At 44.6% G+C, this 23727-nt stretch overlaps 2 protein-coding genes across 2 annotated transcripts; both read left to right on the forward strand.

Moving 5' to 3' along the window:
• Window positions 1–696: 696 nt before the first annotated feature.
• LOC116373132 (zinc finger protein 239-like) lies at window positions 697–3105 on the forward strand (the record flags this gene model as incomplete). The annotated part of the gene is made up of 1 exon (XM_031821849.1): window positions 697–3105. A coding segment is annotated over one exon (969 nt), but the record flags the coding sequence as incomplete, so codon positions are not given.
• Window positions 3106–8524: 5419 nt separating this feature from the next.
• Window positions 8525–23727, forward strand: LOC109885402 (gastrula zinc finger protein XlCGF17.1-like). Its single transcript, XM_031821855.1, has 2 exons — window positions 8525–8633; window positions 21997–23727. Exons 1-2 carry the CDS (start codon window positions 8600–8602, stop codon window positions 22869–22871), a joined length of 909 nt encoding a protein of 302 aa, XP_031677715.1. The 5' UTR covers window positions 8525–8599; the 3' UTR covers window positions 22872–23727.

Consider the following 23727-nt stretch of genomic DNA (forward strand, 5'->3'; position numbering starts at 1 on the left):
ATGGATTATTATTATGGATTATTGACTGAAGCACGCCAGCTAAACTGATTTTTTATGGATATAAAGGACATTATCGAACAAAAGTACCATTTGTGATGTATCTGGGACCTTTTGGAGTGCCAACAGGAGAAGATCATCAAAGGTAAGGCATTTATTCTATCGCTATTTCTGACTTTCGTGGCGCACCTGCCTGGTTGAAATATGTTTTTCATGCTTTTGAATACGGGGCGCTGTCCTCAAATAATCGCACGGTTTGCTTTCGCCGTAAAGCCTTTTTTGAAATCTGACACAGCGGCAAGAAGCGAAGAAGAAGAAGTTAAACTTTATTTTGATGTCACAAGTTAAATATTTATAATTCTTCAGTTTGAATTTCGTGCTCTGCAATTTCACCGGAATCACACGAGAAAACACACACAGGAGAAAAGCCTTATAGCTGTGATCAATGTGGGAGGAGTTTTACTCACTCAAGGAACATGATATCACACCAGAGAACACACACAGGATAGAAATCTTGTGGCTGTAATCAATGCCCATAAGAAGTTAAGAAAATAGTCAAAGTTTGTGAAAGATTTTAAACATTCATTACAGATGTAAATTGTTGTAGACACATGTTCATGGGCATCACCTTAAGCTCATATAAACAGTGGATTTCTGCTGTTGTGGGCCTTTAACCATCTGTCTGATTTTGTTGTTCACACAGGAGAGAGACCTGACTATCAGGGATCATCTGGAGAGCCTCAACAACATCATGAAGCTGACGAGGCAGATGAGAGTCCCCCCAGATCAGAACACCTCAAGAAACACCAGCGGAAACCCACAAGGAAGAAATCTCACCACTGCTCTGACTGTGGGAAGAGATTCACCTCTTCAGCAGACCTTAAAAGACATCAGAGAATCCACACGGGAGAGAAACCGAATAGCTGTACTCAATGTGGGAAGAGTTTTAGTGTTACAAGCAGCCTGAAAGCACACCAGAAAACACACACAAGAGAGAAATCTTATAGTTGTGATCAATGTGGGAAGAGTTTTGTTACATCTAGCATTCTGACTACACACCAGAGAACACACACAGGAGAGAAACCTTATAGCTGTGATCGGTGTGGGAAGAGTTTTACTACATCTAACCAGCTGACTATACACCAGAGAATACACACAGGAGAGAAACCTTACCACTGCTCTGACTGTGGAACAAGTTTTGTTTCTTCCCAATATTTAAAATCACACAAGAGAACACACACAATAGCGAAACCTTACCACTGCTCTGACTGTGGAAGGAGTTTTGTTTCTTCACAATATTTAAAATCACACCAGAAAACACACACAGGAGAGAAGCCTTATAGCTGTGATCAATGTGGGAAGAGATTTAGTCACTCAAGCAACCTGATGGTGCATTTGAGAACGCACACTGGAGAGAAACCTTATTGCTGTGATCAATGTGGCAAGAGTTTTACTTCATTTAGCCAGCTGACTATACACCAGAGAACACACACAGGAGAGAAACCTTACCACTGCTCTGACTGTGGAAAGAGTTTTGTTTCGTCCCAAAATTTAAAATCACACCAGAAAACACACACAGGAGAGAAATCTTATAGCTGTGATCAATGTGGGAGGAGTTTTACTCACTCAAGGAACATGATATCACACCAGAGAACACACACAGGATAGAAATCTTGTGTCTATAATCAATGCAAGTTCGAATCCCAGAGCTGACATGGTACAAATCTGTCATTCTGCCCCTGAAAAGGCAATTAACTCACTGTTCCTAGGCCGTCATTGAAAATAAGAATTTATTCATAACTGGCTTGCCTAGTTAAATAAAGGTGAAATTAAATACACGTTTTGAAAGAGTTTTACTCAGGCAAACATCCTGATAGCCCACCAGAGAACACACACAGGAGAGAAACCTCATAGCTGTGATCAATGTGGGAAGGGAGACTCTGATAAAAGATCTCTGATTAAACATCAGAAAATACATGGAGTTGTTTCATGATATCAATGAAATGATGTCACAATGTAGAATGTTTTAACATTGTAGTAGGAGTGTTCTAATGATGTCATAATGTAGAATGCTTTAACATTGTAGTATGAGTATTCTAATGATGTCATAATGTAGAATGCTTTAACATTGTAGTAGGAGTGTTCTAATGATGTCATAATGTAGAATGCTTTAACATTGTAGTATGAGTATTCTAATGATGTCATAATGTAGAACCCTAAATGTTTGCCCCCTGTTCTGTTGATTTCAGCATGATATGGATATTAGCCTCATTGAGAAAAGCACAGGCTCTGAATTGAAAGAGTAGTATTTATATGATTAACATAAACGCAAATAAAGTGTTGCGTTTCATTTCCCGCGTTACTTGAATCAAACTGACACACTTTAAAATGTAGCTAGCTGTTTTCTACAAATTAACCTCTAAACAGTGATGTTCACATTATTCCCACATTCCGTGTGTTGTTTGAGCTGTTTTAACAGGACATGAAACCTCATCTCTCCCCTCTCGCGCAATTGATTTCAACGTGATATCGATATGAGTGATGCTGAATAGGTGTTGCGTTTCTCTTAGTTTTGGGGACCCCTAAATTTAAATGCATCACTCCAAAATGTAGCTGACTGTCTTCTGCAGGTTGTCCTCTAACCAGTGAGGTAAAAGATATCTCCCATTTCCATGTGTTTGTTTAAGTTGTGTTAGTTTCAACAGCACTTACAACCTGATTTCCCCCCCTAATTGATATCAGTGATGTATTTGCTACTTGTCAAAACAACAGCGTTGTTGGTACTTGTGCAGTTTATAAGGTGCTCGTTTAAAAAAAAATACAAGAGATGTGATTAACATGTGAAACATGTTTGTTTCGATAGTAAATGTTATGTTTTAGTTTCAATGTATCACAAACTGTTTCTGCATATTGGTTATTGTTTTTTACACGTTAAATTTGTTTCAAAATGTTGTTGAAAAGACGTTGAAAATAAGACTATGCCCGACGTCCAATCTACGTTCGGTTTTGGTTGAAAGTCGAAAAAACTGTTTTCAGGTGATCGTTTCAATGAAAACAAAACAACTCCATATCAACGTACTTGCTGCCTATACATATGGATGCAGTATAATTTAAAAAAAACTTGAACCATCTTGTGAACCATTTTTTTAAACAATCATACATCACTCCAATATTTACACACAGTATTTCTTTACAGCATTCAAGTGCTAATTGTCTTTATTCCACTACTGAAGAAGCATGACTCAAATCACCTCGTATTTCAAACATTCAGCCTGACAACAGATACATGTTTTATTATTCCATGCCTCACCATTATGTTAATTATTGCCAATACATATTAATTAACAAAGGAGTGTATATTCGGTTTTTATATTTCATAAGATTTCAATGTAATGAAACATTTAGTAATCACAATTTATGCGACTAACTGAATTTTTATTGGTACAATTATATTGTTTACTAACAATGTAGTAAAACTAGTTTATATTTCTGGTTGGGTATTACATCCTATTCTTACTATTTTAATCAATGTCATTTCCTTAGAATGATCATTAGTCTCACTTTTATTGTTATTCTTTAGTTTTTCTATGCTCTTATGTTTGTTGTGTTGTAAATATTTCAGTTTTTATTTTCATATTATTTTTTATTCTGCATTGTGTTGCATCCATGTCTGAAATGTTCTGTATAAATAAAGCTTGCTCTGATTTGAACATATTGCAAAACAAATTAACCCAGTGGCTGACCAATCAACACAAATTAACCCAATGACCGACCAATCAAAACAAATTAACCCAGTGACTGACCAATCAACACAAATTAACCCAGTGACTGACCAATCAACACAAATTAACCCAGTGACTGACCAATCAACACAAATTAACCCAGTGACTGACCAATCAACACAAATTAACCCAGTGACTGACCAATCAACACAAATTAACCCAGTGGCTGACCAATCAACACAAATTAACCCAGTGGCTGACCAATCAACACAAATTAACCCAGTGGCTGACCAATCAAAACAAATTAACCCAGTGACTGACCAATCAACACAAATTAACCCAGTGGCTGACCAATCAAAACAAATTAACCCAGTGACTGACCAATCAACACAAATTAACCCAGTGACCGACCAATCAACACAAATTAACCCAGTGACTGACCAATCAACACAAATTAACCCAGTGACTGATCAATCAAAACAAATTAACCCAGTGACTGACCAATCAAAACAAATTAACCCAGTGACTGACCAATCAAAACAAATTAACCCAGTGACTGACCAATCAAAACAAATTAACCCAATGACCGACCAATCAACACAAATTAACCCAGTGACTGACCAATCAAAACAAATTAACCCAGTGACTGACCAATCAAAACAAATTAACCCAGTGGCTGACCAATCAACACAAATTAACCCAGTGGCTGACCAATCAACACAAATTAACCCAGTGGCTGACCAATCAAAACAAATTAACCCAGTGACTGACCAATCAACACAAATTAACCCAGTGGCTGACCAATCAAAACAAATTAACCCAGTGACTGACCAATCAACACAAATTAACCCAGTGACCGACCAATCAACACAAATTAACCCAGTGACTGACCAATCAACACAAATTAACCCAGTGACTGATCAATCAAAACAAATTAACCCAGTGACTGACCAATCAAAACAAATTAACCCAGTGACTGACCAATCAAAACAAATTAACCCAGTGACTGACCAATCAAAACAAATTAACCCAGTGACTGACCAATCAAAACAAATTAACCCAGTGACTGACCAATCAAAACAAATTAACCCAGTGACTGGCCAATCAAAACAAATTAACCCAGTGACTGACCAATCAAAACAAATTAACCCAGTGACTGACCAATCAAAACAAATTAACCCAGTGACTGACCAATCAAAACAAATTAACCCAATGACTGACCAATCAAAACAAATTAACCCAGTGACTGACCAATCAAAACAAATGAACCCAATGGCTGACCAATCAAAACAAATTAACCCAGTGACTGACCAATCAAAACAAATTAACCCAATGGCTGACCAATCAAAACAAATTAACTCAATGACCGACCAATCAAAACAAATTAACCCAATGACTGACCAATCAAAACAAATTAACTCAATGACTGACCAATCAAAACAAATTAACTCAATGACTGACCAATCAACAAATATGTGCAAAATCAACACATCTTGGTCCATTTTAGTACAATAAACCATATCAATTCAGTACATCTTTCACCGTGTCAAAATAGTATAGAACTTTAGTATCAGTTTTCAACCAATCCATCTAGAGCCCAATGGGACAAGGATATCCCTCCCCTAACCTTTCTGCACCACCAGTGCTAGAGCCCAATGGGACAAGGATATCCCTCCCCTAACCTTTCTGCACCACCAGTGATAGAGCCCAATGGGACAAGGATATCCCTCCCCTAACCTTTCTGCACCACCAGTGCTAGAGCCCAATGGGACAAGGATATCCCTCCCCTAACCTTTCTGCACCACCAGTGATAGAGCACAATGGGACAAGGATATCCCTCCCCTAACCTTTCTGCACCACCAGTGCTAGAGCCCAATGGGACAAGGATATCCCTCCCCTAACCTTTCTGCACCACCAGTGCTAGAGCCCAATGGGACAAGGATATCCCAACCGGCCAAACCCTCCCCTAACCCGGACGACGCTGGGCCAATTGTGTGTCGCCTCATGGGTCTCCCGGTCGCGTCCGGCTGTGGCACTGCCGGGTATCGAACCAGGATCTGTAGTTAGCTGAGCAGTCTGAGGTCGAAACAACAGGTGCGGTAGAGAGAGGGTCGAAAACAGCAGGTCTGGGACAAGGTAGCACGTTTGGTGAACAGTTCAGGGTTGCATAGCCGCAGCCAGAACAGTTATAATTGGAGCAGCAGCACGACCAGGTGGACTGGGGACAGCAAGGAGTCATCAGGCCAAGTAGTCCTGAGGCATGGTCCTAGGGCTCAGGTCCCCAGAGAGAGAGGGCACGAGAGAGGAAAATTAGAGGAAGCATACTTTAAGTTCACACAGGACACCAGATAACACAGGAGAATTGTGTGACCTCTCACCTCTCTGGCTGTAGATGTGTTCTTCCTAACCAGTCCCTCAACTGAGCTCCACCCTCACTGGGTCTTCAGAGGAGAGGAAGGCTGAGGAGGGATGGATGGATCAATCAGTCAACAAGTCAGTAATATAAAGAGAGTGTTGATCATCATAAACGTCCATCTCCCACCCATGGAGAGACCTTTATACTGTATCCAGGGTTGGGTAGGTTACTTTCTAAATGTAATCTGTTAGTTACTAGTTACCTGTCTAAAAGTGTCATCAGTAATCTGTTAGTTACTAGTTACCTGTCTAAAAGTGTCATCAGTAATCTGTTAGTTACTAGTTACCTGTCTAAAAGTGTCATCAGTAATCTGTTAGTTACTAGTTACCTGTCTAAAAGTGTCATCAGTAATCTGTTAGTTACTAGTTACCTGTCTAAAAGTGTCATCAGTAATCTGTTAGTTACTAGTTACCTGTCTAAAAGTGTCATCAGTAATCTGTTAGTTACTAGTTACCTGTCTAAAAGTGTCATCAGTAATCTGTTAGTTACTAGTTACCTGTCTAAAAGTGTCATCAGTAATCTGTTAGTTACTAGTTACCTGTCTAAAAGTGTCATCAGTAATCTGTTAGTTACTAGTTACCTGTCTAAAAGTGTCATCAGTAATCTGTTAGTTACTAGTTACCTGTCTAAAAGTGTCATCAGTAATCTGTTAGTTACTAGTTACCTGTCTAAAAGTGTCATCAGTAATCTGTTAGTTACTAGTTACCTGTCTAAAAGTGTCATCAGTAATCTGTTAGTTACTAGTTACCTGTCTAAAAGTGTCATCAGTAATCTGTTAGTTACTAGTTACCTGTCTAAATGTGTCATCAGTAATCTGTTAGTTACTAGTTACCTGTCTAACATTGAAATCAGTAACAACCTTTGGATTCCCCAAACTCACTAATGTAATCTGATTACTTTCAGATGACTTTCCCCTTAAGAGGCACAGGCTAGTACCACAGTCATAAAATCTGATTTAACTTTACGCATACTGCTAACCCTAATGCCTAACCCCAACCTTAAATAACCCCAACCTTAACCATACTGCTAACCCTAATGCCTAACCCCAACCTTAAATAACCCCAACCTTAACCATACTGCTAACCCTATGCCTAACCCCAACCTTAAATTACCCTAACCTTAACCATACTGCTGACCCTAATGCCTAACTTTAACCATACTGATAACCCTAATGCCTAACCTTAACCATACTGCTAACGCTAATGCCTAAACCTAACCTTAACCATACTGCTGACCCTAATGCCTAACTTTAACCATACTGCTAACCCTAATGCCTAACCTTACATTTTTGTTTTCATGATATTTTACAATATAGCACATTTTGACTGTAGCGGAAATCGATCAGTTCTGCGGGGCTTTATATATAACCGACAATAAATATATACATATATATTTATATATATATATTATTCAACAAAAGTGTCATACTTCTCGTGCTTCGCAGAGCAGCGCAGAGCTGTTGTCAAGAAAGTTGTCAAGGAATTGAGTTTGTGAGGTTGTGTCCCCGCCCTCGCCTGCCTTAAATCAATCATGTCAATGCAGAGCTATACATAGCCCCCTCCGCATTGATACAAAATCCTAAGAAGCACACAGCAATGCGGAATGGAGCTCAATTTGGCCTCTGCTTGCCTCCGGAGACTTCACTTCCTTGACTAATTTCTTCTAATTTCTTCCTGCGCTTTAGCATTTTGTCTGAAAATAAAATATACATTTTACTCAACTGCTTTTCCACTCCAGTCAGCAGATGGCGGTCTGAGACTTTAAGGCAATGCTGCTGGTGTGACGTATAATGTAGTGGACGGAACGCTTCTTTCAACAGCAGCAACGGTTAGTCAGACACCTCGGTAGCTTGCTAGACAAAATAGACGAACCATTAAAGCTCTTTAGACGCTTTAGTGTATATTAGCCACTGTGTTTTAAACCCACTCATATCGTCTAGTTAGTTGTCCAATTTAATTTGATCCAATTTAATGTAATATTTACGGTGTTGTTTTTGTTCAAGCTTGGTCAGCTAGCAGGCTGGTTAAGTTAGCATTAGCCTACCTAGCTAACATCTCCGACGATGAGTTCACTAAGCTACTCTCCTTCTAAAGAGGAGGTCTGCTGGACGGAGAAAGAGGGTCTGTGGCTGAACATTGTCCTGAAAGAGGAGAAAGAAGAAGAGGATGATGTCACAGTAAAACAAGTAGAGGGTGAGGCTGTTACAGTGAAAGAAGAAGAGAAAGACGTTACATTGACAGAAGATGAAGACGCGTTCAGAGTGAAAGAGGAGGAGGATGTTACAGTAAAAGAAGAGGAGGAAGAGAAAGAGGAGGATGCAGTTTTTGGAGTGAAAGAGGAGGAGGAGGGGGAGATGACTGTCACATCGAAAAAGGAGGAAGAGGAGGAAACTGGATATCTGGGCCCGGTTTCCCAAAGTCATCTTAAGGCATCCAATGGTTCTAACGATGAACTTAACCATAAGATGGTTTTGAGAAACCGTTCCCTGATTAACACTAGTAAGTACTGTCTTAACAACAGAGGCACAAACTCTGCAGTTATTGAACTGATGTTTGGTGTTAAAGGGGAAATCTGCAATTGCTACATCCATATTGACTTTTAAATTATTTATTTATAGTCATTGATTCATGAAGAATATAACACATGCCTTATGAGCTTAGTTCAACTGTTGTACCACATCAGAACCCAAATAAGCAGGTTGGAACAGGTTTTGAGGCTATGCAGAGTGTTTGTTTACAAACAGTGGTGTTATAGGAGCTTTATGTTTTGGTTTCTGACAGTGTAATAGAGTTGACATTTTTGAGGCATTTCTAAGTTATATTCTTCAAGAATTATATAGTAAATGTGTATTTCTATAACTGCCAGTGGAGATTTCCTGTGGGGGTCAAATTGTCTAGGATATATAGTATATTCTAGAATTCATTTATGATGTCATAATGTTAGTTTAACCAGGTTTCTAGGCTATGTAGTATATTCTAGCATTCGTCCATGATGTCATAATGATAGTTTAACCAGGTTCCTATGATATATAGTATATTCTATAACTGCCAGTGTAGATTTCCTGTGGGGGTCAAGTTGTTACAGCTGTTAAGTCAAATTGTATAATATTCTGCACATTTTTTCCCCACTTTTTTTTTATGGCAGCTGGCCGATTCTTTGGTCGATAGGCTGTTTTGTTGACTAATATTTTTTGGTCAAGCAGTTGCAAGTACACTAAATAAACAAATGTATGTGTTCACCCCTTAAAATTAGTGGTTTCGGCTATTTCAGCCACACCCGTTGCTGACTGGTGTATAAAATCAAGCACACAGACATGCAATCTCCATAGACAAACATTGGCAGTAGAATGACCTTACTGAAGAGCTCAGTGACTTTAAAACGTAGCACCGTCATAGGATGCCACCTTTCCAACAAGTCAGTTTTGTCAAATTTCTGCCCTGCTAGAGCTTCCCCTGGTCCACTGTGTGCTGTTATTGTGAAGTGGAAACGTCTAAGAGCAACAACGGCTCAGCTGCAAAGTGGTAGGCCACACAAGCTCACAGAACGGGAAGGCCGAGTGCTGAAGTGTGTTCCACTCTGACTCGGACGGCCGGGCAGCCGCACACGAGCACCAAGATCACCACGCGCACTGCCATGCATCGGCCGGAGTGGTGTAAAGGTTTCCGCCATTGGACTCTGGAGCATCGGACTGCCAGGTGATTCTGGAGCATCGGACTGCCAGGTGATTCTGGAGCATCGGACTGCCAGGTGATTCTGGAGCATCGGACTGCCAGGTGATTCTGGAGCATCGGACTGCCAGGTGATTCTGGAGCATCGGACTGCCAGGTGGTGAAGTGTGATTCATTCTTGACGGACAAATCTGGGTTTAGCGGGTGCTACCTGCCTGAATGCATAGTTTGAACTGTAAAGTTTGGTGGAAAGAGGAATAATGATCTGGGGCTGTTTTTTCATGGTTCAGGCCCCTTTAGTTCCAGTGAAGGGACATTTTAATGCTACAGCATGCTTCCAAATCCGTAGCAACAGTTTGGCCCTTTCCTGTTTCAGCATGACAATTCAGCATGACAACACAAGCCAAACAGAAATGGTTTGTCGAGGTACGGTGTGGAAGAACTTGACTTGCCTGCACAGAACTGCATATTAATGCCCATGATTTTGGAATGAGATGTTTGACGAGCAGGTGTCCACATACTGTTGGTCATGTAGTGTCCACGTACTGTTGGTCATGTAGTGTCCACATACTGTTGGTCATGTAGTGTCCCACGTACTGTTTTGTCATGTAGTGTCCACGTACTGTTGGTCATGTAGTGTCCACGTACTGTTGGTCATGTAGTGTCCATGTAGTGTCCACATACTGTTGGTCATGTAGTGTCCACGTACTGTTGGTCATGTAGTGTCCACGTACTGTTGATCATGTAGTGTCCTGTTGGTCATGTAGTGTCCACGTACTGTTGGTCATGTAGTGTCCACGTACTGTTGGTCATGTAGTGTCCACGTACTGTTGGTCATGTAGTGTCCACGTACTGTTGGTCATGTAGTGTCCACGTACTGTTGGTCATGTAGTGTCCACGTACTGTTGGTCATGTAGTGTCCACGTACTGTTGGTCATGTAGTGTCCACGTACTGTTGGTCATGTAGTGTCCACGTACTGTTGGTCATGTAGTGTCCACGTACTGTTGGTCATGTAGTGTCCACGTACTGTTGGTCATGTAGTGTCCACGTACTGTTGGTCATGTAGTGTCCACGTAGTGTCCACATACTGTTGGTCATGTAGTGTCCACGTACTGTTGGTCATGTAGTGTCCACGTACTGTTGGTCATGTAGTGTCCACGTACTGTTGATCATGTAGTGTCCCCGTACTGTTGGTCATGTAGTGTCCACGTACTGTTGATCATGTAGTGTCCTGTTGGTCATGTAGTGTCCACGTACTGTTGGTCACGTAGTGTCCACGTACTGTTGGTCACGTAGTGTCCACGTACTGTTGGTCACGTAGTGTCCACGTACTGTTGGTCACGTAGTGTCCACGTACTGTTGGCCACGTAGTGTCCCCGTACTGTTGGCCACGTAGTGTCCACCTACTGTTGGTCACGTAGTGTCCACCTACTGTTGGTCACGTAGTGTCCACCTACTGTTGGTCACGTAGTGTCCACCTACTGTTGGTCACGTAGTGTCCACCTACTGTTGGTCACGTAGTGTCCACCTACTGTTGGTCACGTAGTGTCCACCTACTGTTGGTCACGTAGTGTCCACCTACTGTTGGTCACGTAGTGTCCACCTACTGTTGGTCACGTAGTGTCCACCTACTGTTGGTCACGTAGTGTCCACCTACTGTTGGTCACGTAGTGTCCACCTACTGTTGGTCACGTAGTGTCCACCTACTGTTGGTCACGTAGTGTCCACCTACGGTTGGTCACGTAGTGTCCACCTACGGTTGGTCACGTAGTGTCCACCTACTGTTGGTCACGTAGTGTCCACCTACTGTTGGTCACGTAGTGTCCACCTACTGTTGGTCACGTAGTGTCCACCTACTGTTGGTCACGTAGTGTCCACCTACTGTTGGTCACGTAGTGTCCACCTACTGTTGGTCACGTAGTGTCCACCTACTGTTGGTCACGTAGTGTCCACCTACTGTTGGTCACGTAGTGTCCACGTACTGTTGGTCAAATGAATCTCCAAAATGGCGTAGCAGTAAGTCATCCTGTCGTCCTGTTGTGTCGTGTCCCTGTATATTTCGTTTATTTTTCGTTTATTTTTCGTTTTTTACATGTTTTTCGTTTTTTACATAGCTATCCCTTTAAAAACATTTTGCTAAACCTAAGCTTCCAAATACGCTGGATCTTCACAACTAGCTATCTAGCTAAACCGCAACCCCGGATGATTACCCCTGGCTAGCGTTTCCACCCACTTAGCTTGAAGCTAGCCCGGCCTGCGCTACCACCGTAGCATACTCCTGAGCTACAATACCCGGGCCCACGACCGGTCTATCGATGTCACCGCATGAAGAGGAATAAACAGACTCACCCCATCGCGACGTCCCCCAAAGGCTAACTCTCTAGCCCTCGCTATCTCCCTGCTTGCTAATTCGGCCTGCTAACTGCTAGCTTGTCCAGCTCCGGTCCGCTAACTGCTACCTTGTCTAGCCCGGGCCTACAAACTGTTAGCTTGTTAGCACAGGCCTGCTAACCGCCTGAATTGCCGCGTCCCAAACGCCCACCGGACCCATATTTACTTTCTATCTCTTTTGACTTTTAATTTGTTTATACCTTCCGGAAACCTGCCTCACCCAATGTGATTCGGAATCGCTATTATTTTTTAATTTATTTTTAGAACACACTCAAGAACCTCCAGAAGCTAACCAGCTAACTAGCTACAAGCTATTTAGTCATTGTTAGTTTTTTTTAACCTGGATAACACTCGCCAGTCCAGCTTCCCTGCCCCATCCACCGCTGCCCCCTGGACACTGATCTCTTGGCTACATAGCTGATGCACGCTGGACTGTCCATTAATCACGGTACTCCATTCTGCTTGTTTGTTTTATCTGTTGGCCCCGTTGCCTAGTCTACGCCATTTTACCTGCTGTTGTTGTGCTAGCTGATTAGCTGTTGTCTCACCTACTGTTTTAGCTAGCTTTCCCAATTCAACACCTGTGATTACTGTATGCCTCGCTGTATGTCTCTCTCAAATGTCAATATGCCTTGTATACTGTTGTTCAGGTTAGTTATCATTGTTTTAGTTCACAATGGAGCCCCTAGTTCCACTCTTCATACCCCTGATAACTCCTTTGTCCCACCTCCCACACATGCGGTGACCTCACCCATTACTACCAGCATGTCCAGAGATACAACCTCTCTCATCATCACCTAGTGCCTGGGCTTACCTCCACTGTACCCGCACCCCACCATAACCCTGTCTGCGCATTATGCCCTGAATATATTCTACCATGCCCAGAAACCTGCTCCTCTTATTCTCTGTCCCCAACGCTCTAGGCGACCAGTTTTGATAGCCTTTAGCCGCACCCTCATACTACTCCTTCTCTGTTCCGCGGGTGATGTGGAGGTAAACCCAGGCCCTGCATGTCCCCAGGCACCCTCATTTGTTGACTTCTGTGATCGAAAAAGCCTTGGTTTCATGCATGTCAACATCAGAAGCCTCCTCCCTAAGTTTGTCTTACTCACTGCTTTAGCACACTCTGCTAACCCTGATGTCCTTGCTGTGTCTGAATCCTGGCTCAGGAAGGCCACCAAAAATTCAGAGATTTCCATACCCAACTATAACATCTTCCGTCAAGATAGAACTGCCAAAGGGGGAGGAGTTGCAGTTTACTGCAGAGATAGCCTGCAAAGTAATGTCATACTTTCCAGGTCCATACCCAAACAGTTCGAACTACTAATTTTGAAAATTACTCTCTCCAGAAATAAGTCTCTCACGGTTGCTGCCTGCTACCGACCCCCCTCAGCTCCCAGCTGTGCCCTGGACACCATTTGTGAATTGATCGCCCCCCATCTAGCTTCAGAGTTTGTTCTGTTAGGTGACCTAAACTGGGATATGCTTAACACCCCGCCAGTCCTACAATCTAAGCTAGATGCCCTCAATCTCACACAAATCATCAAGGAACCCACCAGGTACAACCCTAACTCTGTAAACAAGGGCACCCTCATAGACGTCATCCTGACCAACTGGCCCTCCAAATACACCTCCGCTGTCTTCAACCAGGATCTCAGCGATCACTGCCTCATTGCCTGTATCCGCTACGGAGCCGCAGTCAAACGACCACCCCTCATCACTGTCAAACGCTCCCTAAAACACTTCTGTGAGCAGGCCTTTCTAATCGACCTGGCCCGGGTATCCTGGAAGGACATTGACCTCATCCCGTCAGTTGAGGATGCCTGGTCATTCTTTAAAAGTAACTTCCTCACCATTTTAGATAAGCATGCTCCGTTCAAAAAATGCAGAACTAAGAACAGATACAGCCCTTGGTTCACCCCAGACCTGACTGCCCTCGACCAGCACAAAAACATCCTGTGGCGGACTGCAATAGCATCGAATAGTCCCCGTGATATGCAACTGTTCAGGGAAGTCCGGAACCAATACACGCAGTCAGTCAGGAAAGCTAAGGCCAGCTTCTTCAGGCAGAAGTTTGCATCCTGTAGCTCCAACTCCAAAAAGTTCTGGGACACTGTGAAGTCCATGGAGAACAAGAGCACCTCCTCCCAGCTGCCCACTGCACTGAGGCTAGGTAACACGGTCACCACTGATAAATCCATGATTATCGAAAACTTCAATAAGCATTTCTCAACGGCTGGCCATGCCTTCCGCCTGGCTACTTCAACCTCGGCCAACAGCTCCGCCCCCCCCGCAGCTCCTCGCCCAAGCCTCTCCAGGTTCTCCTTTACCCAAATCCAGATAGCAGATGTTCTGAAAGAGCTGCAAAACCTGGACCCGTACAAATCAGCTGGGCTTGACAATCTGGACCCTCTATTTCTGAAACTATCTGCCACCATTGTCGCAACCCCTATTACCAGCCTGTTCAACCTCTCTTTCATATCGTCTGAGATCCCCAAGGATTGGAAAGCTGCCGCAGTCATCCCCCTCTTCAAAGGGGGAGACACCCTGGACCCAAACTGTTACAGACCTATATCCATCCTGCCCTGCCTATCTAAGATCTTCGAAAGCCAAGTCAACAAACAGGTCACTGACCATCTCGAATCCCACCGTACCTTCTCCGCTGTGCAATCTGGTTTCCGAGCCGGTCATGGGTGCACCTCAGCCACACTCAAGGTACTAAACGATATCATAACCGCCATCGATAAAAGACAGTACTGTGCAGCCGTCTTCATCGACCTTGCCAAGGCTTTCGACTCTGTCAATCACCATATTCTTATCGGCAGACTCAGTAGCCTCGGTTTTTCGGATGACTGCCTTGCCTGGTTCACCAATTACTTTGCAGACAGAGTTCAGTGTGTCAAATCGGAGGGCATGCTGTCCGGTCCTCTGGCAGTCTCTATGGGGGTGCCACAGGGTTCAATTCTCGGGCCGACTCTTTTCTCTGTGTATATCAATGATGTTGCTCTTGCTGCGGGCGATTCCCTGATCCACCTCTACGCAGACGACACCATTCTATATACTTTCGGCCCGTCTTTGGACACTGTGCTATCTAACCTCCAAACAAGCTTCAATGCCATACAACACTCCTTCCGTGGCCTCCAACTGCTCTTAAACGCTAGTAAAACCAAATGCATGCTTTTCAACCGGTCGCTGCCTGCACCCGCATGCCCGACTAGCATCACCACCCTGGATGGTTCCGACCTAGAATATGTGGACGTCTATAAGTACCTAGGTGTCTCGCTAGACTGCAAACTCTCCTTCCAGACTCATATCAAACATCTCCAATCGAAAATCAAATCAAGAGTCGGCTTTCTATTCCGCAACAAAGCCTCCTTCACTCAAGCCGCCAAGCTTACCCTAGTAAAACTGACTATCCTACCGATCCTCGACTTCGGCGATGTCATCTACAAAATGGCTTCCAACACTCTACTCAGCAAACTGGATGCAGTCTATCACAGTGCCATCCGTTTTGTCACTAAAGCACCTTATACCACCCACCATTGCGACTTGTATGCTCTAGTCGGCTGGCCCTCGCTACATATTCGTCGCCAGACCCACTGGCTCCAGGTCATCTACAAGTCTATGCTAGGTAAAGCTCCGCCTTATCTCAGCTCACTGGTCACGATGGCAACACCCATCCGTAGCACGCGCTCCAGCAGGTGTATCTCACTGATCATCCCTAAAGCCAACACCTCATTTGGCCGCCTTTCGTTCCAGTACTCTGCTGCCTGTGACTGGAACGAATTGCAAAAATCCCTGAAGTTGGAGACTTTTATCTCCCTCACCAACTTCAAACATCAGCTATCTGAGCAGCTAACCGATCGCTGCAGCTGTACATAGTCTATTGGTAAATAGCCCACCCTTTTCACCTACCTCATCCCCATACTGTTTTTATTTATTTACTTTTCTGCTCTTTTGCACACCAATATCTCTACCTGTACATGACCATCTGATCATTCATCACTCCAGTGTTAATCTGCAAAATTGTAATTATTTGCCTACCTCCTCATGCCTTTTGCACACATTGTATATAGACCCCCCCTCTGTTTTCTACTGTGTTATTGACTTGTTAATTGTTTACTCCATGTGTAACTCTTTGTTGTATGCTCACACTGCTATGCTTTATCTTGGCCAGGTCGCAGTTGCAAATGAGAACTTGTTCTCAACTAGCCTACCTGGTTAAATAAAGGTGAAATAAATAAAAATAAATAAAAATGTAGTGTCCACGTACTGTTGGTCATGTAGTGTCCTGTTGGTCATGTAGTGTCCTGTTGGTCATGTAGTGTCCTGTTGGTCATGTAGTGTCCTGTTGGTCATGTAGTGTCCTGTTGGTCATGTAGTGTCCTGTTGGTCATGTAGTGTCCTGTTGGTCATGTAGTGTCCTGTTGGTCATGTAGTATCCTGTTGGTCATGTAGTATCCTGTTGGTCATGTAGTATCCTGTTGGTCATGTAGTGTCCTGTTGGTCATGTAGTGTCCACGTACTGTTGGTCATGTAGTGTCCTGTTGGTCATGTAGTGTCCTGTTGGTCATGTAGTGTCCTGTTGGTCATGTAGTGTCCACGTACTGTTGGTCATGTAGTGTCCTGTTGGTCATGTAGTGTCCTGTTGGTCATGTAGTGTCCACGTACTGTTGGTCACGTAGTGTCCTGTTGGTCATGTAGTGTCCTGTTGGCCATGTAGTGTCCACGTACTGTTGGTCATGTAGTGTCCACGTACTGTTGGTCATTTAGTGTCCACGTACTGTTGGTCATGTAGTGTCCACGTACTGTTGGTCATGGAGTGTCCACGTACTGTTGGTCATGTAGTGTATCATAACGTTTTGCTACCGTTACATTCTTGTGGTACTGTGTAACACTAGTAGTATGTGTGTTGGAGTGTCAGTGTAGGATGTTGGGGTAGAGTCTAGTGAGTGTGCTGGTAGAGTGTAGTTAGTGTGTGGGTAGAGTGTAGTGAGTGTGCAGATAGTGTAGTCAGTGTGCGGGTAGAGTGTTGTGAGTGTGCCGGTAGAGTGTGGTGAGTGTAGTGAGTGTGCAGGTAGAGTGTAGTGAGTGTGCTGGTAGAGTCTGGTCAGTGTGCAGGTTGAGTTTATTGAGTGTGCAGGTAGAGTGTGGTGAGTGTGCGGGTAGAGTGTGGTGAGTGTGCGGGTAGAGTGTAGTGAGTGTGCAGGTAGAGTGTAATGAGTGTGCGGGTAGAGTGTAATGAGTGTGCGGGTAGAGTGTAATGAGTGTGCGGGTAGAGTGTAATGAGTGTGCGGGTAGAGTGTAATGAGTGTGCGGGTAGAGTGTAATGAGTGTGCGGGTAGAGTGTAGTGAGTGTGCAGGTGTAGTGAGTGTGCGGGTAGAGTGTAGTGCGTGTGCGGGTAGAGTGTAGTGAGTGTGAAGGTAGAGTGTAGAGAGTGTGTAGGTGTAGTGAGTGTGCGGGTAGAGTGTAGTGCGTGTGCGGGTAGAGTGTAGTGCGGGTAGAGTGTAGTGAGTGTGCGGGTAGAGTGTAGTGAGTGTGCAGGTAGAGTGTAGTGAGTGTGGGGGTAGAGTGTGGTGAGTGTGCGGGTAGAGTGTGGTGAGTGTGCGGGTAGAGTAGTGAGTGTGGTGAGTGTGCAGGTAGAGTGTGGTGAGTGTGCAGGTAGAATGTAGTGAGTGTGCAGGTAGAGTGTAGTCAGTGTGCGGGTAGAGTGTGGTGAGTGTGCGGGTAGAGTGTGGTGAGTGTGCGGGTAGAGTGTAGTGAGTGTGCGGGTAGAGTGTAGTGAGTGTGCGGGTAGAGTGTAGTGAGTGTGCGGGTAGAGTGTAGTGAGTGTGCGGGTAGAGTGTAGTGAGTGTGCGGGTAGAGTGTGGTGAGTGTGCGGGTAGAGTGTAGTCAGTGTGCGGGTAGAGTGTAGTGAGTGTGCGGGTAGAGTGTAGTGAGTGTGCGGGTAGAGTGTAGTGAGTGTGCGGGTAGAGTGTAGTGAGTGTGCGGGTAGAGTGTGGTGAGTGTGCGGGTAGAATGTAGTGAGTGTGCAGGTAGAATGTAGTGAGTGTGTAGTGAGTGTAGTGAGTGTGCAGGTTGAGTGTAGTGAGTGTGCGGGTGGAGTGTAGTGAGTGTGCAGGTAGAGTGTAGTGAGTGTGCAGGTTGAGTGTAGTGAGTGTGCGGGTAGAGTGTAGTGAGTGTGCAGGTTGAGTGTAGTGAGTGTGCGGGTAGAGTGTAGTGAGTGTGCAGGTTGAGTGTAGTGAGTGTGCGGGTGGAGTCTAGTGAGTGTGCGGGTGGAGTGTAGTGAGTGTGCGGGTGGAGTGTAGTGAGTGTGCGGGTGGAGTGTAGTGAGTGTGCGGGTAGATTGTAGTGAGTGTGCGGGTAGATTGTAGTGAGTGTGCGGGTAGAGTGTAGTGAGTGTGCGGGTAGAGTCATTGGAGCTTTTTGGGGGGTAAATAAATGATAAAAGGGGTTCAGCGAGTTAAGGGGGGAAAAGGGTGGGGGTCAATGTAAATAGTCTGGGTGGCCATTTTGATTAGCTGTCCAGCGGTCTTATGGTTTGGGGGTAGAAGCTGTTCAGCGGTCTTATGGTTTGGGGGTAGAAGCTGTTCAGCAGTCTTATGGTTTGGGGGTAGAAGCTGTCCAGCGGTCTTATGGTTTGGGGGTAGAAGCTGTCCAGCGGTCTTATGGTTTGGGGGTAGAAGCTGTTCAGCAGTCTTATGGTTTGGGGGTAGAAGCTGTTCAGCAGTCTTATGGTTTGGGGGTAGAAGCTGTTCAGCAGTCTTATGGTTTGGGGGTAGAAGCTGTCCAGCGGTCTTATGGTTTGGGGGTAGAAGCTGTCCAGCGGTCTTATGGTTTGGGGGTAGAAGCTGTTCAGCAGTCTTATGGTTTGGGGGTAGAAGCTGTTCAGCATTCTTATGGTTTGGGGGTAGAAGCTGTTCAGCAGTCTTATGGTTTGGGGGTAGAAGCTGTCCAGCGGTCTTATGGTTTGGGGGTAGAAGCTGTTCAGCAGTCTTATGGTTTGGGGGTAGAAGCTGTTCAGCAGTCTTATGGTTTGGGGGTAGAAGCTGTCCAGCGGTCTTATGGTTTGGGGGTAGAAGCTGTTCAGCAGTCTTATGGTTTGGGGGTAGAAGCTGTTCAGCATTCTTATGGTTTGGGGGTAGAAGCTGTTCAGCAGTCTTATGGTTTGGGGGTAGAAGCTGTTCAGCAGTCTTATGGTTTGGGGGTAGAAGCTGTTCAGCAGTCTTATGGTTTGGGGGTAGAAGCTGTCCAGCGGTCTTATGGTTTGGGGGTAGAAGCTGTTCAGCAGTCTTATGGTTTGGGGGTAGAAGCTGTTCAGCAGTCTTATGGTTTGGGGGTAGAAGCTGTTCAGCAGTCTTATGGTTTGGGGGTAGAAGCTGTTCAGCAGTCTTATGGTTTGGGGGTAGAAGCTGTTCAGCAGTCTTATGGTTTGGGGGTAGAAGCTGTTCAGCAGTCTTTTGGTCCCAGGCTTGGCAATCTGGTACTGCTTGCTGTGCGGTAGCGGAGAGTACTGTCTGTCACTTGGGTGGCTGGAGTCTTTTGACAATTTTTGGAGCCTTCCTCTAACACCGCCTGGTATAGAGGTCCTGGATGGCAGGATGTTTGGCCCCAGTGATGTACTGGGCCGTACGCAGTACCCTCTGTAGTGCCTTGCGGTTGGAGTCCGAGCAGTTGCCATACCAGGTAGTGATGCAACCATTCAGGATGCTCTCGATGGTGCAGCTGTAAAACCTTTTGAGGATCTGAGGACCCATGCCAAATCTTTTCAGTCTCCTGAGGGGGGATAGGCTTTGTTGTGCCCTCTTCACGACTGTCTTGGTGTGTTTTTGTCAATGTGAATGGGGGCGTGTTCGGCCCTCCGTTTCCTGAACTCCACGATCAGCTCCTTTGTCTTGCCCACGTTGAGGAAGAGGTTGTTATCCTGGCACCACACTGTCAGGTCTCTGACCTCCTCCCTATAGCCTGTCTCATCGTTGAGGAAGAGGTTGTTATCCTGGCACCACACTGTCAGGTATCTGACCTCCTCCCTATAGCCTGTCTCATTGTTGAGGAAGAGGTTGTTATCCTGGCACCACACTGTCAGGTCTCTGACCTCCTCCCTATAGCCTGTCTCATCGTTGAGGAAGAGGTTGTTATCCTGGCACCACACTGTCAGGTCTCTGACCTCCTCCCTATAGCCTGTCTCATCGTTGAGGAAGAGGTTGTTATCCTGAGACCACACTGTCAGGTCTCTGACCTCCTCCCTATAGCCTGTCTCATCGTTGAGGAAGAGGTTGTTATCCTGGCACCACACTGTCAGGTCTCTGACCTCCTCCCTATAGCCTGTCTCATTGTTGAGGAAGAGGTTGTTATCCTGGCACCACACTGTCAGGTCTCTGACCTCCTCCCTATAGCCTGTCTCATCGTTGAGGAAGAGGTTGTTATCCTGGAACAACACTGTCAGGTCTCTGACCTCCTCCCTATAGCCTGTCTCTTCATCATCTGTGATCAGGCCTACCACCGTCTGGTTGTCAGCCAGCTTAATGATGGTGGTGGAGTGTTGCGCTGCCATACAGTTGTGGGTGAACTTGGAAGTAGAGGACGGGACTGAGCTCCCGTGTTGAGGATCAGTATGGCGGATGATTAAAAAAAAAAGGATTATTAAAACAAGCTGCTCAACATTTACAATTCACTTTAGTCATCTTGCAGACTCCCGTCCAGAGCGACCCACAGGAGCAACCAGGGTCAAGCGCCCAAGGAAACGTCGACAGATCTCTCACCAAGCTCCTGTTGGCCACCGGCCCAAGCTCTCAACCGCCAGGTCACAAACCACCCAAGACGGATGGATCCCAGAGAGCCCCTCGCCCCCTGGGTTCCTTAGCTTAGTGATGAGCTTTGAGGGAACTATGGTGTTGAATGCTGAGCTGTAGTCAATGAATAGCATTCTCACATAGGTGTTCCTTTTGTCCAGGTGGGAAAGGGCAGTGTGGAGCGCAATAGAGATTGCAATCATCTGTGGATCTGTTGGGGCGGTATGTGAATTGGAGTGGGTGTTGAGGCGGTTTCTGGGATAATGGTGCTGATGTGAGCCATGAAGTAGCCTTTCAAAGCACTTCATGGCTACAGATGTGAGAGCTACGGGTCGGTAGTCATTTAAACCAGTTACCTTGGCGTTCTTGTGCACATGGATTATAGTGGTTTGCTTGAAACATGTAGATATTACAGACTGGGTCAGGATGTGACGGAGGCAGCAGCAGCAGAGAGATGAGGAAACAGCCCTATTCGGGCGGGATTCGTTTTACTGGGGTGGTCAGGTACTTTAGAAATGTCTAGAAACAGATGCCTCAACTTGCCGAAGAAAAAAAGAAACCGAAGAAGAAGAAAATTCATTTTTTAAATTTATTTTACTTTTAATTAACTTGACAAGTCAGTTAAGAACAAATTCTTATATTCAATGACGGCCTAAGAACAGTGGGTTAACTGCCTGTTCAGGGGCAGAATGACAGATTTGTACCTTGTCAGCTCGGGGATATGAACTTGCAACCTTTCGGTTACTAGTACAACGCTCTAACCACTAGGCTACCCTGCCGCCCCCTCTAACCACTAGGCTACCTGACCCCCCTCCCCTCTAACCAATAGGCTACCTGACCCCCCTCCCCTCTAACCACTAGGCTACCCTACCGCCCCTTCTGTCTTAAGACAATTGTTAAACAAGTTTGGACACAACATCATGTGCATAATTTTTTTTGTTAAAATAAACAGTGGATTACTGCTGTTGTGGGCCTTTAACCATCTGTTTGACTTCGTTGTTCACACAGGAGAGAGACGTGACTATTGTGGATCCTCTGGGGAGCCTCAACAACAGCATGATGCTGACGAGGCAGAGAAGAGTCTCTCCACATCAGAACACCTCAAACACCAGCGGAGACCCACCGGGAAGAAACCTCACCACTGCTCTGACTGTGGGAAGAGATTCCCCTCTTCAGCAGACCTCAAAAGACATCTGAGAATCCACACCGGAGAGAAACCTAATAGCTGTGATCAATGTGGGAAGAGTTTTAGTGTTACAAGCAGCCTGAAAGCACACCAGAAAACACACACAGGAGAGAAACCTTATAGCTGTGATCAATGTGGGAAGAGATTTGTTACATCTAGCAGTCTGACTATACACCAGAGAATACACACTGGTGAGAAACCTTATAGTTGTGATCGATGTGGGAAGAGTTTTAATGTTCCAAGCAGCCTGAAAACACATCAGAGAACACACACAGGAGATAGACCTTATAGCTGTAGTCAATGTGGGAAGAGTTTTACTTCATCTAGCCAGCTGACTATTCACGAGAGAACACACACAGGAGAGAAACCTTATAGCTGTAGTCAATGTGAGAAGAGGTTTACTCACTCAAGCAACCTGATGGTACATTTGAGAACACACACTGGAGAGAAACCTTATAGCTGTGATCAATGTGGGAAGAGTTTTGTTACATCTAGCTGTCTGACTATGCACCAGAGAACACACACAGGAGAGAAACCTTTTAGCTGTGATCAATGTGGGAAGAGTTTCACTCAGGCAAATATCCTGATAGCACACCGGAGAACACACACAGGAGAGAAACCTCATAGCTGTGATCAATGTGGGAAGAGTTACTCTGGTAAAAGATCTCTGATAAAACATCAGAAAGTACATACATGAAGGAGTTGTTCCATGATATCAACGAAATGATGTCACAATGTAGAATGTTTTAACATTGTAGTAGAAGTATTTTAATGATGTCACAATGTAGAATGTTTTAACATTGTAGTAGGAGTATTCTAATGATGTCATAATGTAGAACCCTAAACATTTGCTCCCTGTTCTATTGATTTCAGCATGATATGGATATGAGCCTCATTGAGAAAAGTACAGGCTCTGAATTGAAAGAGTAGTATTTATGTGATTAACATCGTGTTGTGTTAGACTTACCTCGTCGGTGACCCACTTGAATCAAAATGCAACACTTCAAAATGTAGCTAGCTGTTTTCTACAAATTGTCCTCAAACCAATGATGTACACATTATTCCCAGATTCCTTGTGGTTTTTGAGCTGTTAGTTTTAACAGGAAGTGCAACCTCATCTCCTTCTCTCGGCACAATTGATTTCAACGTGATATGTATATGAGTGATGAGAAATAAGTGTTGCTCTCCTTTGTTTAGCGACCCCTACATTTAAATGCATCACTCCAACATGTAGCTGACTGTCTTCTGCAGGTTGTCCTCTAACCAGGGAGGTAGAAGATATCTCCCATTTCCATGTGTTTTTTTGTTGTTCTGTTAGCATCAATAGCATGTACAGCCTGATTTCCCCCCTAATAGATATATCAGTGATTTATTGCCTCTTGTTGTTTCTGGAAATTGTTTATTGATTCGGACAGGTTAAAACTGTGTTTTGACATTGGGGCTATCCCACCTAGCAACACCAAGTAAAGACTATTCTGACATCCAATCTAAATTCAGTTTTGGAATTTGAAGTTGACATTTATTTTGAAAGTAGGTATTTTTGCAGGTTGTTT

Source organism: Oncorhynchus kisutch, unplaced genomic scaffold, assembly GCF_002021735.2.
Source record: "Oncorhynchus kisutch isolate 150728-3 unplaced genomic scaffold, Okis_V2 scaffold4023, whole genome shotgun sequence".
In the NCBI taxonomy this organism is placed as follows: Eukaryota; Metazoa; Chordata; class Actinopteri; order Salmoniformes; family Salmonidae; genus Oncorhynchus; species Oncorhynchus kisutch.